This window comes from Atractosteus spatula, chromosome 2, assembly GCF_055471065.1.
Source record: "Atractosteus spatula isolate fAtrSpa1 chromosome 2, fAtrSpa1.hap1, whole genome shotgun sequence".
NCBI lineage: Eukaryota > Metazoa > Chordata > Actinopteri > Semionotiformes > Lepisosteidae > Atractosteus > Atractosteus spatula.
In genome coordinates, this window is record NC_142707.1 from 38,668,683 (window position 1) to 38,683,008 (window position 14,326).

The following is a 14,326-nucleotide window of genomic DNA, read 5'->3' on the forward strand; positions in this document are numbered from 1 at the left end:
CACCCTGAGCTATTTCTGAACACTTGAGAGTTGCCATTTATTGCTTAACTGCATTAAATATTTATCAAAACCTTTTATCAAAACAAAAAGCAAGGTGCAAAAAACATGAAAGATTAAAATCAAAATTGACTGTAAATGCTCTGCAAATACACCAAAGAGAATTTAACAAGGATCATATGCAAATAGGCACTGCCTTTTTAAATGATAGTTATCTGGACAATCACTTTATAAAAGAAACAGGACATTTGAAATGTACTTTGAAATGTAAATTTCTCAAATGCAACATACTGTATGAATTGTTTTGTGGTCATTATCTTCCCCTGTCCCCCTGTTAGCAGTTACATATTTCCATAGTAATATGGTGTTCCATAGCAAAGGGGGTGAATAATTATGCAGTTATTTCTGGTATTATATTTATATTTAATTTACGAGGATCTGGAAAAATTTGTTTTCACTTTGACATTATAGAATATTTTGTATTGATCAATGACAAGAAGTTACCATTAAATAATGATTCTGAATTGAAATACAATAAAATGTGAAAAAGTCCAAGGGAGGTGAATATTTCTTATAGCCACTGTACATGTTCTGTACATCCTGAACCTGAAACAGGTGTACCACTTTTGTCTATTCAATCAGAATTGTTTCCAACCTTCTCTTTTTCTCTATTTTCAAGGTCATTACACACATGGGTTATGATGTGTGGAATGTCGTTGACAACAGAAAGAAAACACGTACATAGTGTACTTAGCATATCAAAGAGTTTTGTATGTATGACTGTGGGTGTGAAAAACAGTTTTAATGTTACACAAAGCTCATGAACATTTTTATTTCTATAAGGATATCTTAGGTAAAACTGAGTTGATGATCTCAGCTTCTTACTGAAAAAGAACTGATAAGTTTACTCCCTTCAGCTGTTAGATAACAGCAACATGACCCTACACTCGGTCCTCCCCCTCCTTTTTGGTATGTTAAGAGACAAAGTGGAGTTTGGGTGGCGTCAGAACCTTTTAATATTACAAGTAAGAGCATACCAGTCGCTTCAAAGGAAAAACACATACTGATTTCATTTGGATTCTGGTGAGTACCATTAATTACAACATTTACAATTTACCTTAAGATGACTAGACACAGATGGAATTACTTGATTTACACTGTTTGTTGAACAGTAAAGACCGAATAAAATCCGCAGCTAAAGGAGTAATAAAAACCTTTAAAAAAATTTAAAAATTGTGGTCAAAGACAAAATGGGAGGCTACAGTTAAGGTCTAATTACATGCCTTGTGATTTATTTTTAGTGTGTATTTTTTATGTTAAATTATTAAATTGTATTGAAGACGCGTGACTTTTTGAGAAACTTAAAAATCAGGGTTGGCAAAGCCCAAAAAATAATAAACCTTATGTGGTTTCTTCCTTAGTTGTATTCCCCCTAACAAATATCCAGTAATATAAAGATAACAAAAACTGTATTAAACTACTTTTAAGTTCTAAATTGATTCTATTGTCTATCTTGGTACAATGATATGTTGTAAACTTTTACTGTATGTTAATAAAACTGCTGCATTAAAATGCAAAATAAAATAACAAAACTTGTTTTATTTCAGGACGCATAAAGAACAAATAAAATGCTTCTGATACTAGGATGTGTTTTGACCACCTCTATAGTTTGGAAAACTGAAAGCAAAATAACAAATGATCAGATTTCTCATATCATGGACACAGAAAACAACAGCCTGATAATAGATCTCTCTCATAAAAACCTATACAACCTCTCCTGTGGGATATTAACCGATCTTAAAATTGAAATTCTAAACATATCAAATAACAACATAATAGAGATTCCACCCTGTTTACCACCCACTTTAAAAACACTGGACTTGAGCAGAAATAATATTTCGTACTTAACAGACCACAGTTTGCAAAACCTCACACACTTGCACAACCTGATACTCCATGGTAATGATATAAAAGAAGTTTTTCTGAAACAAGTGGTGAACCTGGAATTGTTAGATCTTAGCTACAACAGACTACAGGCATTTCCACATGCACCAGATTGGCCCAAGCTGCAATATTTATCTGTTGCACGAAATGCAATTAGCACCATGAATCTCCGAGACTTAGAGGCTATGCCAATTCTGAAACACCTTGATCTATCACAAAATGATTTTAATTTGAACTTCTCTGGAGGATCCAATATCTCTACAGGAATCATCAGGGAGCTTGTCATGAGTGATAGCAACATTACTTTTGTAAAAGGCAAGTGGGATTTTATTTTAAAATAAAAATGTTTTTTGCATACCTATTTTGGGCGCATTTGTAATGGTTTATTGCATAAACCATAAAAATATTTTATTAATATTTTTGTTTAAACAAATAAATTATATGCCTATGTACTTTTTAGCATTACATACTCTAGTATAAAGTAATTCAAAATATTTGAAAGTCACTAAAATGAAGTATTTAAACCTACTTAGGATTTGTTGTTTTTAATGCCTCTCAAGAACTAGATTCAAAGACCATTCATATTAAAGTTATCTGCACCTATCCACTGTTCATATGGCATAATATATTTCTTTGTTTGAGTAATGTATGTAGAGTTGACTATTACAGAATATTCCAAAATAGCTTCAGATATAGCTACTATTATCAAAATGCTCTTTAATTTGCATGTTTTGGGAAAATTTAAAATAATCTAAAAGTTGTAGCAGGAGTTGTATATTTCTGTAAATTAAATCATTTTTAATTTGTCCAATGGACGGACACTGTTCTTTGATATCAGGCTCCAATTCCTAAAACTAACTTTTTTTTTATTTGCAGATGATTCGTGGTGCATATATTTCAGGAATGTAGAACAACTCTACTTAAGAAATAAAAATATTTCAGATTTTCCTAAAGACTGTATGCCCAAATTAAAGATGATACATTCTGAGGAGTCACCCTTAGCAATGAAAATAGATTATTCCCAAAATGACAAAGCGATAGAATTATCCCTCAGGTAAGATACTGATAACATATCAGAAAAAAAACTTTAATTTAAAAGTGCTTATTGTTTCTAGAATAGTATACAAAAGGTTAGGTTTTATACAACAAAAAGGCCTTAATAACATGTTATTAAAAAATAGCTTGTAATATTTAAATTCTGAAATGCACACTAAAAGAATGCAAGTTCATTAAGTCGTCTGTCTTGCCAAACTAATCTATGTCATTATGGTCAATTCCGGATTAGGTGACCCATGTTAAAAGATAATTTAAGCATGTTGTTTTGCAAAACAATTAATATCTCAGACACAATGTAGATTATTAGGACCTCAATTAGAAGTTTCATAAAATATGTGTACTCAGTGTTATACTGTATACATTCAAAATAGCACACTGTGTTGTGTATAAGCAGATTTATATTACAATGTGGCCTGTTTATAGGTTTAAGAACATGACTACTGAACCACTAGGATTGATTACCTTAGCCTCAAGGATGTCATAAGATACATGTTAAGTGCATTGGCTACAATTAAAACATTAAAGTTAGCAAACCTACTAATGCACATATGTAATTAAAAAGGATTGTAATACATTTAAATGTATTGTTTATGTTCAATGTACTATTTTTCAGTTGTGATCAATCAATACTGAATACATCAGTTACAAATAATATTATCGAGCCTACAAGTGGCAATGACAGTATAGCTCTAAGAAAACTCTGCCTTCTGAATCCTACATTGAAAAGGTAAGCTCTATAATAATTTAAATACAAACAAAAACAGCTTACAGTTGTGAGAATAAGTTTGTGAACCCTTAAAATTTATACGGATTTCTGCCTGAATGGCTCCTAAAATGTGATCTGATCTTCATCTAAGTCATAATAATAAAGTTTTATTTAACAAACAACATTTTACATTGCCATAACTTTATTGAACAAATGGTTTAAACATTCAAGGTAATTGATGGAAAAAGTATGTGAACCCTTATATTTAGTAACTAGTGGAACCTCCTTTACTGGCAATAACCTCAACCAAACACTTTCTGTAGCTGCTGATCAGACCCACGCAGCGGTTAGCAGGTATTTTGGCCCATTCCTCTATACAAAACTGTTTCAGTTCATGTATATTTTTGGGATGTCTTGCTGTCACGGTGGACCAGACTTCGGAGGATTGGGATCCTATGCGAGGCTCTTCAGAGAGGAAGGTTTGGAGTAGAGATGGGATGCAAAGACGTGGTCGAGTAGAAAAGCAGGGTCTAAAATCCGGGAAGGCATCTAGGGTGGGTCGGTACCAAATCGGGAGGCGAAGGCATAGTCGGAGTGAAGCGTAGAGTCGAATTGCCGGGGATCTAACACTAGTAAACGCGGGTTGGGAACATACAAGTACGGAGCTCAGGGAGGAGACCTCAATCGTGAGCAAGAAAAGGAAGACTAGTGAGGGTTTGAATAGTGCTGAGAAGATTGGTGCATGAACGTTTGGGGAGAGAAGAGCTTGTGGAAATGCGAGTGCGCTTGCAAGCGCGAGTGCGATTCGTGACACTTGTTTGAATGACCTGCTTCAGATCACACCACAGCACTGTGGCTCAGGATCTGCATCTGTGGCTGGAAGGTTGCCTGTTCAAATCCTGCGGCCGGCAGAGGAATCCTACTCTGTTGGGCCCCTAAGCAAGGCCCTTAACCCCACCAGCTCCAGGGGCACCATGTAAATGGCTGACCCTGTGCTCTGACCCCAAGCTTCTCTCCCTGTCTGTGTGTCTCATGGAGAGCAAGCTGGGGAATGCGAAAAGACAAATTCCTAATGGAAGAAATTGTAAATGGATAATAAAGTGATCTTATCTTATCAATGGGACTGAGGTCAGGGCTCTGACTTGGCCATTCTAAAATATGGAATTTCTTCTGTTTTAGCCACTCTGTTGTTGATTTACTCCTGTGTTGTCGATCGTCACGTTGCATAACGCAACTTCTTTTGAGTTTTAGATCGCAGACATCCTGACATTATGCTATAGAATTTCCTGATACAACTTGGAATTCATTGGTCCCTAATGATTGCAAGCCATCCAGGCCCTGAGTCAGCAAAGCAGCCCCACATCATTATACTCCCTCCACCATGCTTCACAGTTGCGATGAGCTTTTGGCGTTGCTATACAGTGTTTTGTTTTCTCAAAACACAACCCTGTGTACATTTATCAAGAAGTTCAACTTTTGTCTCATCTGTCCACAAAACATTGTCCCAGAAGTGTTGTGGAACATCCAGGTGGTCTTTAGCAAACTTGAGACAGGCAGCAATGTTTTTTTTGTAGAGCAGTGGTTTCCTCTGTGGTAACCTCCCATGAACATCACTCTCGTTCAGTGTTTTTCTTATGGTAGACTCATGAACAGAGACGTTGTCAAGTGCAAGCGATGCCTGCAGTTCCTTAGCTGTCACTTTAGGGTTCTTTGTCACCTGTTTGAGGATTATACGGCCACTCCTAGGGAAAGTAGCAACGGTGCCCAGTTCTAGTCTTATGAGCTTCAACAACTCTTCTTCTGAGGTCCTTTGAAATCTCTTTTGATCTGGCCATATTGCACTTCAACAGAACTCTGTTGTGAAGAGCAGGTAACCAAAATTATGAGTTTTGTAAATGGCATGGCAGGTCAAACCCACACCTGAATTGATTGGAACAGCTGATTCACTGATTGGAATACCTGACTCCAATTACATACTTTTACATACTTTTTCCATCAATGATCACGATTGTTTAAACTATTTGTTCAATAAAGACATGACAATGTAAAATGTTGTGTGTGTTGTTAAATAATACAGGCTTTATTTATTATTATGACTTAGACGTAGATAAGATCACAATTTAGAAGCCATTCATGCAGAAATCCAGATAATTCCAAAGGGTTCACAAACTTTTTCTCACAACCATAAGTAGTTATATTCAACTTTGTTGTGAGAAATGTTAGTAGAAATAGTAGTATTTCATGATCACGCACTGTATAAATCGAACCACGTGGGACAATTTTTCATAGACAACAACTTTACAGACGATCCTGCATCAGTTGGTGTATTTGGTTTACACCCTAAGCACACACTGTGTACACCTTATGTTCCTCATGGTTTCATCTGTATGTGTGCCAGCTTTCACCACACTATCATCTAAATGAGTCAACTACATGCAAGTACCTTCTGAAAGAGTCTTTTATAATAGGCTCTATTTCAAGTGAAAAAGTGTTTTTAAATGGTTAAAAAAGAACATTTGTCTGAAACACAATGGTGCAATTTTTTAACCTTTTCAACAATGTAACCATTTAAACAATGTATACTAAAAACTTCTTAATTTTGTAAAATTCTTTGCATGTGTATATATGTATATTTGTATGCTGTCATCTGTTTATCTCATGGATTGTACATTTTCAGGTACAGCGCATCAACAAATGTCTCAATTCCAAGTGTGCATCAAACAACTGTAGTGACATCTCCCACCACAGCTCACTATGCTACAGAACATAAGTCCTGGACTACGCATCAATCCCCCATTTTAATGAATATACCTGCATCAACAGTCCACACAGAAAGGACAATCACTTCATCAGCCTCAGATTTAAAAAGAACCACCATCAAAAGCCCACCGCAAAAAAAGCCGACTCATAAAATGACAACTATACCAATTTTAAAACAAGATTTTCTGGATTATAATGACTACTCACATGAAGCTGAGCCCGAGACTAACTTAGGCAGGAAAGAATGTAATTATGATCGATGTAGGCACCTCCAACGGCCGTGCTCAGAACTTGCCCGAATTCACAATTGTTTATGCCCAGGTTTATCACAAGAAACAGTCCGTCCCGATCCTCCAACAATGGCAGAGGTATCCAGGATTACACACAAGTCTGCGGAAATTCAGTGGTGTGCACCTTACTCTGTTGTAGATGAGTACCAGCTGAAGATCAAGCAGGAAGGAAAAGTTAATACAATTAAAAGCATCAGCCCCATGTTTAGAAAGTTCACCGTTTATGAGCTGTTGGCAGGCAAGGCATACAACATTTGCGTTTTAGCAAAGAACAAAGCAGGTGTTTCAAATGAGCACTGTACGACATTCACAACTGACATGAACAATATTGCTTTTGTTTATGCCTTAGCCAGTGTAGCTGGACTTCTACTGCTTGTTGTGATTGTACAGGCTATCTGCATATGTAAACTTTGCAAAAAGCTACCCCCTCCTGCTGAAACGGCATTCCTTGCCAGTTTAGTCTCCATCTCCAATCCAGCATTCTGTGACTTTGAAGAGAAACAGGCTGCATCAGCAACCACTTTCAAGACATAGAGAGAAAACGTTGCCTCAAGGGTAGAAAGAAAAACTGGAAATGTCCAAGAATTGTTGAAAGTCATTACAACAACACAAAGTCATTATTGTATAAGGTTAATTATAAATTCAGTTCCAATCAGTGATATTTTCCATGAATATATTTTCCATCAATTATGTTTTTTTCATTACCATCAAAGTGTATAACATTTTTTCTTGACTGCACTGTTTTGATCCGTATGAATCACTGACGAACGTATCAACATGTTACATAAGTGAGAAAAACTGGAAATGTCCAAGAATTGTTGAAAGTCATTACAACAACACAAAGTCATTATTGTATAAGGTTAATTATAAATTCAGTTCCAATCAGTGATATTTTCCATGAATATATTTTCCATCAATTATGTTTTTCTCATTACCATCAAAGTGTATAACATTTTTTCTTGACTGCACTGTGTTTTGATCCTTATGAATCACTGACTTACTTATCAACATATTGCATAAGTGAGGTATCACAATCTTTAACTATTTTCTAAAACAACCAAATAAGTTTAATTATTATTACCAAATTTGACATTGCTGCCTCTTAGAGGACATGACTCTTCCAAGTTCAATGTAAAGATCTTGCATTTGTGTGGAATGACTGGTATTCAGAAGTCTTTCGTTCATGTTTTGGAAAATTCAATCGGAGTATTATATTCCTGTTTAATATTTCAACACATGCAGTGTAAAAGCATCTGATATACCACTGACAGCAATTCTTAAATGTGTGCAACAGTATTTTAAGCTTTATCCTCCTTGTAACTGCATCAACACATAGAAAAGACAGACAAGTTTTGTGATTGTCTATTTTTTTAATTAAATATGTCAGAAAATTTTTAGATTCCTCATGATATAAACATTTAAAAATGTTTAGGTCTTTATGATGAGGCTTCCATAAGAGAGGCTGAATCTTATCTGAATATAAAACATGTCCCCAATTTTGAAAATTTTACCATTTTAAGTGCACATCAAATTCAGCTGATCGAAATTTAAATTCCCTTGTGATTGGTGTAAATCAGTAAAGTGTAAATCAACCGTCAGTTACGGATAAAGCACAGAAATTCCATAATTGTTTTCCTTGAAAAGTACAATTTCCAAAGTTTAGATATTATTTGCATTGATCATCAAAAAAACTGTAATGAATCACATAATTCTGCTTTAGTGTTGAAGTACAGTGATTTTGCCAAAAATTATTTTGTATTGTTTAACACTTGGACAGTCTTTTTACCATAGTGGTAATAGCTATATGCAGATGCTGTTGTTGTGAGTCCTGTAATATACCTGAAAAATAAAAATAAATTAATGGTGATTCTGTGGACCTCTGCTGTAAACTGTTTTTTGCAAAATAGCATTCATGTTACTCAGTTTTTCCAGGTGATTTGATATAATTATATCAAACAAATGCTGATCAGAATCTTTCTATTATAAATAAAGAAAATCTAAAATCATACTTAAATGTTGACTTCTTCAGCTTAATCCACAGCCTTCTCCTATTACGAAATGCTACAGTCACTCAATGAGAAATACAGCTGGAAATTCTGTTACAGATTTCTTATTTCTTACTATATTTTATCCCTGAATCCTGCTTATTTTACAACAAGTGAGGTCTAGAATATTTATAAACACGGTTCCTGTATGACAAACCTGCATTATACTGCATGTACTTACCACAGAGCCTGAAGGAATATGCTGTCCACATAGTGAAAGACAGGTGCAGCTAAAGACGCAGCCACTAGAGCCAGCTGGACCGCAGTGTTCACCTGCACAGCAACATAAAAACATGGCACAATTCCTGACTCTCACAAACCTTCACCGTCTTATTACATTTCAATATGAAACACTCAAGAAAAAATGTCAGTGAGAGAAATACAAACAAAAACCTATTTACCATATTGACTGTGAGGTAATAGGAGAGTAGAGCTTAAATGAAATAGATAGCTATCTGAAAAGTACATAGACCAATATATGTGGAATAATCTATTGTACAGATTCTTTATATAATTAGCTTAATCTATTTTAAAATATATACTTTTCAGTATCTACTTTATTTAAATATTTAAAGACTATACTTTATGCAGTTTAATCCACTTATAATGGATGTCAAATTACCTAAAAAATAATCCTTCATTCCTCTGTTCACTATTAATGCATTATGATTTGCAGGAACATCACAAAAGATGGTAACAGTCAAAGACATAAAGCATACACCGCTCCAAAATGAGACCTCTAGATTATACTTTTGACAAAACAGCTCTCAAATTACATTCTCCATTTCTCGTAGAACATGCCTCCAAAAAATATTCCATTTCTTAATTTAGAATAAACTAGTTCTCAATTTAATATGCTTAATTGTGGCTAGCAAACCAGAATATTTTTATAGCAATCGAGAAAATGTACATTGCGCATACCAGGTGCATGCTTAGGAAAAACAAGAATTTGTTTAAAAAACAAATGAATAAATTGCTTACAAAAATTACAAATCATGTTATTATAATACATGTAAAATATATGGAAAATATATGTATAATGTTACTTATTCAAATGAATGGCATTCAAAAGTCTGGTAGACTAAAAATCACCCACCAGTAAAAACACTCTTCATTTCACATTTTACATTAAACTGAATTGTTTCACTTGAAAAAAAACATTTAATTTAAAATTATGTATACTTGTAAAATTATATAAACATTTTGCATGTAAAAATGTGTGCCACTGTTTTATTTGGCAGTTCAATCTCTTGCGGGGAGTGGTCCTGAAAGGCACCTCTACTCCCATGTACATACATTTCTATGGGGAATTAAGATTTAATTAACATTTTGTTAAAAATAATGCTGCATTTTTCAAGAATTAATTCCCAGCATGAATTAAGAACTACCTGTACACTGGTTCACTGTTCTGCTCAGTTAATAAAGAGTCTTACCTTACTAATAAATGTTGGCTTCAACTGAGCAGTAGCGTAACATGGGTTGAAGTACTTACTAATGGTTCTCTGTTAAGAAAAATTAAATAAAATGATTTATATCTTGCACTGCATGAGTACAAAAAATCATCAAGGTAAAAAATGACAAAAAGGCATTCAAGGTCTTTTCTAATGGTAATATAGCAAAAATAAATTTAGAACAAAAATAAAATGACAAAATATTTATAAATATCTTAATAGTGATTACCACTGACAGCAAGATATTAAAAGCAAATTGCATCTCAATGTTATTTTTTATATCTTAACAGTATTAGAATTCTCACAAAGCATTTACATATAATGCAGGCTGCTGCTGTACATAATTATATTTGTTTATTTACTTACTGGAGGTGGGACAGTTCTGTATCGGACATAAAAAACAGCTGCAATCAAAGCAATGTCTCTTGAAATAACCATTGCAGTCAGTGGAGCTGAAAAAGAACACAGAAAAATATTGAAAAAGAAGCCTAGCAGCTCAATATTGTCCTAATTCTGCAGAAGTAAAAAAAAATATGAATATGATGCACATCTAATTGACCACATACTGCAAAGCATATACCTCTTGTCATGGAAATATAACTATCAAGGAAGCCACAAGAGAGAGTTCTCACCTGAGTAAGGTCTTTATTTCAATATTGCAATATTGGGAGCCCTGCTGCCACTTCGCAAAGTGCAACCAGAGACTCCCAATATTGCAATATTGAAATAAAGACCTTACTCAGGTGAGAACTCTCTCTTGTGGCTTCCTTGATAGTTATATTTCCATGACCATTTGGGGGCTCGTCCCATTTTTGTCTCTGAATTTTAATTTCCCATTTTTACCGACCGGTGCCTTACTTAGAACCTTATCACATTAACTACTCCGCAGAGCAAAAACCACACGTCTGTGTTAAGATAAGTTCTTTATATGAGTCCCAGACTCATCAAACCCGCGTGAGAACATCCCTGTGGCTCGCTTCTCAAACTATTAATTTTAAAGGATCACTTACTGACGTCAGACAGCTGCCAATTCTCCAGACACGTCTCTGGAAGGATAAACAGTTTATCCTCCGAGGTTCGTCCAATTTGCTAAAATTGTCCGGGTCCGGATGGAGTTTCAGCAGCCGTTTGCGTTCAGGTTTGTGATCCCGGACGAGCCCCCAAATTGTCATGGAAATATAACTATCAAGGAAGCCACAAGAGAGAGTTCTCACCTGAGTAAGGTCTTTATTTCAATATTGCAATATTGGGAGTCTCTGGCTGCACTTTGCGAAGTGGCAGCAGGGCTCCCAATATTGCAATATTGAAATAAAGACCTTACTCAGGTGAGAACTCTCTCTTGTGGCTTCCTTGATAGTTATATTTCCATGACACTCTTTAGGAACAAGTTTATTCTATGCTGAAAAGAGAAGAAAAGAAACACATTTCAGCTGTGGAGCCTTCCTCGGGTGTCATCAGAAGGCTCCACAGCTGAAATGTTGTGTTTTATTTTCTTCTTTTTTCAGCATGGAATAAACCTTTACTTGTTCCTTTGCAGCCTAAGCATGCTGATGCAGCCACCTACTTGAACTACTATATACCTCTTTAATTTACTTGATCCCAAAGATGCCCCTTTTTTAATCTATTTCACTTATCAATGGTAAAAGACAGCTTAAACACATATTGAAATAATTTGGTTCTATTAACACCTGAGCTTTCACTCATGACACATGGCACTCTAATGTTCTTTGACCAAACAACATTCTTGTTCTACTTACCTGGAATGAGATGCGCATAAGTCAAGCTGATATACAGAACACTGATGAGAATTTTATCTGCCAGTGGGTCAAGAGCACTCCCCAAAGCAGATTTCTGACTGGCCCAGTTACGTGCAATGTAGCCATCCAGCTTTGAAGAAAACACATTGAGCAAAGTTATGTCTGTCCTTCAAAAACACTTCATATAAAGACCAAAAATAAAACCAAAATGAAAAACTAAATAACTGTTTTGGGTGACATTTGTTTTGCACGTGTAACTTAACCTTTTATCTCAGTGTGATTGTTCTGTCGAGTGTAAAGTGTTCTGTCTGGCTAAAATTGAGCAAAATCACATTGCTTCTTTTAAAAAACTTTATTCATAAGCTGTACTGGTAGCTACTGTGTAGCTAATCTAATTTGTATAATTAATTTTCAAATGTGCAGCAAAATGGTGGAGCCACTTTTTAATAAGTACAAAACTGTAAAACCTAAAATACATATGTGCTTCTCCAAATACTTAACTCACCAGGTCTGTCACTCCAGCCAAAACAAAAAGGCAGAGAGATAAATTGAAATCCTTCTCCACAATCAGGTACCCCAGAACTGGAGACAATCCAATTCTTGCCATGCACAGTAAATTTGGAATCGTCCATGGGTTTTCATACTAAACAAATTAAACAAAAACTTGTGTTGCTTTAACATTAAAATAGATTTCCTTTGAAGCAAACGCCAAAAATCTGCTCATTCACTTTTTGCCCCAAAATGAAAAGATTAACAACATAAAAGCAAGGTCTACTGTATATTAACACAAAAATATACAATTTCATTAGAAAAAAACAATAATGTTAGCCAGTTTCTAACATGTATACAATATGCAGCAGATCCAAGTGGTGCCACTTCTGTTATTTACAGTAAAAACACTTCCGACGTTTCTTCACCACCTTGGTCTAAGTGACAAAAGTTTGCTACAGTGGCCCACTGGCACATACAGTAGCGTAAGCCAGCCGACTCTAGCAGTGTACATGAAGACCGTCACCCGTCGATCAGTATTTGAGTAGCAACCTACCCCTTATACAAAGTTGAATAACTGATTTCCCTGCTTCATCAAACTACAGACGCCTCTGTCCTTTACAGCTAACACTCCCAGCCGCACCTACCAGCTCTTTAAAATTAGACAATCCTTCGGGTCGAGACGGGGTCTTCTCCTCTGCGTTAGGAGAGGATTTGTTTCCACTCCGCTTCTCTTTTGACAGGCTATGATTGCCATCACCTGGGGGCTTCCCAGAAGTAGTACTGCTGTAGCCCCTACCGCACTGAGGAACACCTGAGCCCCCCAAGGTTGCATTTGTGCGGAAGACAGATTCAAGTTTTTTAGAAAGGAAAGTCAAACGGGAATATTTCATACTATGTTCCCAACATCCTTTCAGCCTACCGTAAATAGTTGTGTTTCCCTGAGTTTGAAAAGAAAAACTGTTTTGTTGTGTTGGGTGTACAGCAATTGGCAGAGCAGAAGCTGAACTATCCTTACGCACAGCACAACGTCCCGTATTAAAAGTTGACCTGAGAACAAGCAGCCCGTCTGTAAAGCACTCTTCAAAGTTTAGCGACTGTCCACGGAAAGATAGCGGGGCTTTCAACCTTTGGAAGCATTTCCTTTCTGTCTTTGTGTGCTTTATGAATGTTTTCTGTTCCGAAGTTGCCGGCGATGCTTTCATAAAGTTTGTCGTGCTCCACAATCCACAAGGCAGAGCTACAGCACTGTATCTGTCCACTAAGGGACTAAGTACATGTCCTTTTGCACATGTTATCAAGTTACTTTTACAATAAGCCGAAAGCATCGCAAAAACAATTTACACCAAGCTTTGCAATAGATTAAAATGCAATGGTACGAACACTAAAATCTCTAAGCCCCTGCAACCACATGTGTACAATTTACAGCCCCGACAATAAAATTTTCACATTTTCGTTTAACAGATCTAATCCCATCCACCCTCTCTTTCCACCTTGCCGCATTCCGTTTTGACGACTTTACGACAGTCGTTCCAGCAGTACGCTTTGAGGCTTCGCTGCGCGTTAGTGTTGTCCCCTGGCTCAGTGCTGCGAACGTCATAAAATTGTTCGATAGGCATAAAAAATAATAGGAATGCAGTTTGAAATCTGGGATTATTAAGTGATAGCGCTTATATTTTGTTTACTTTTCTTCCAAGTATTTTATCTTTTAATCTGATCCAGAAAATAAAATGCTGTATATCTCTAGTGCAGTGAGATCAGACCGTACAGTATGTATCCACATATTGTATATTACACTTAGGGGGTTTGAGAGTAGCGAAGCGATGTACAT

The 14,326-nt window shown here is 35.8% G+C and overlaps 2 protein-coding genes across 4 annotated transcripts; one reads left to right on the top strand and one right to left on the bottom strand.

The window, feature by feature from the left end:
* Nucleotides 1-1,625: 1,625 nt before the first annotated feature.
* On the top strand, nt 1,626-7,989 carry LOC148839660 (leucine-rich repeat neuronal protein 4-like). The gene is made up of 4 exons (XM_088904709.1): nt 1,626-2,256; nt 2,818-2,995; nt 3,611-3,724; nt 6,381-7,989. The coding sequence occupies exons 1-4, from the start codon at nt 1,626-1,628 to the stop codon at nt 7,285-7,287; spliced, it is 1,830 nt and encodes a 609-aa protein (XP_088760835.1). The 3' UTR covers nt 7,288-7,989.
* A 114-nt stretch (nt 7,990-8,103) lies between these two features.
* crls1 (cardiolipin synthase 1) lies at nt 8,104-14,006 on the bottom strand. Of its 3 annotated transcripts, XM_088904703.1 has the most exons (7): nt 13,143-14,006; nt 12,512-12,649; nt 12,007-12,136; nt 10,616-10,701; nt 10,232-10,300; nt 8,980-9,071; nt 8,104-8,592 (listed from the first exon to the last, which is right to left on the bottom strand). In XM_088904703.1, exons 1-7 carry the CDS (start codon nt 13,821-13,823, stop codon nt 8,502-8,504), a joined length of 1,287 nt encoding a protein of 428 aa, XP_088760829.1. In that variant the 5' UTR covers nt 13,824-14,006; the 3' UTR covers nt 8,104-8,501. The 3 variants fall into 3 exon arrangements, with proteins under 3 accessions (XP_088760829.1, XP_088760823.1, XP_088760815.1); XM_088904697.1 differs by lacking the exon at nt 12,512-12,649 and having other exon boundaries at nt 13,143-13,999; XM_088904689.1 differs by lacking the exon at nt 10,232-10,300 and having other exon boundaries at nt 13,143-13,999.
* Between the last annotated feature and the right edge of the window lie 320 nt (nt 14,007-14,326).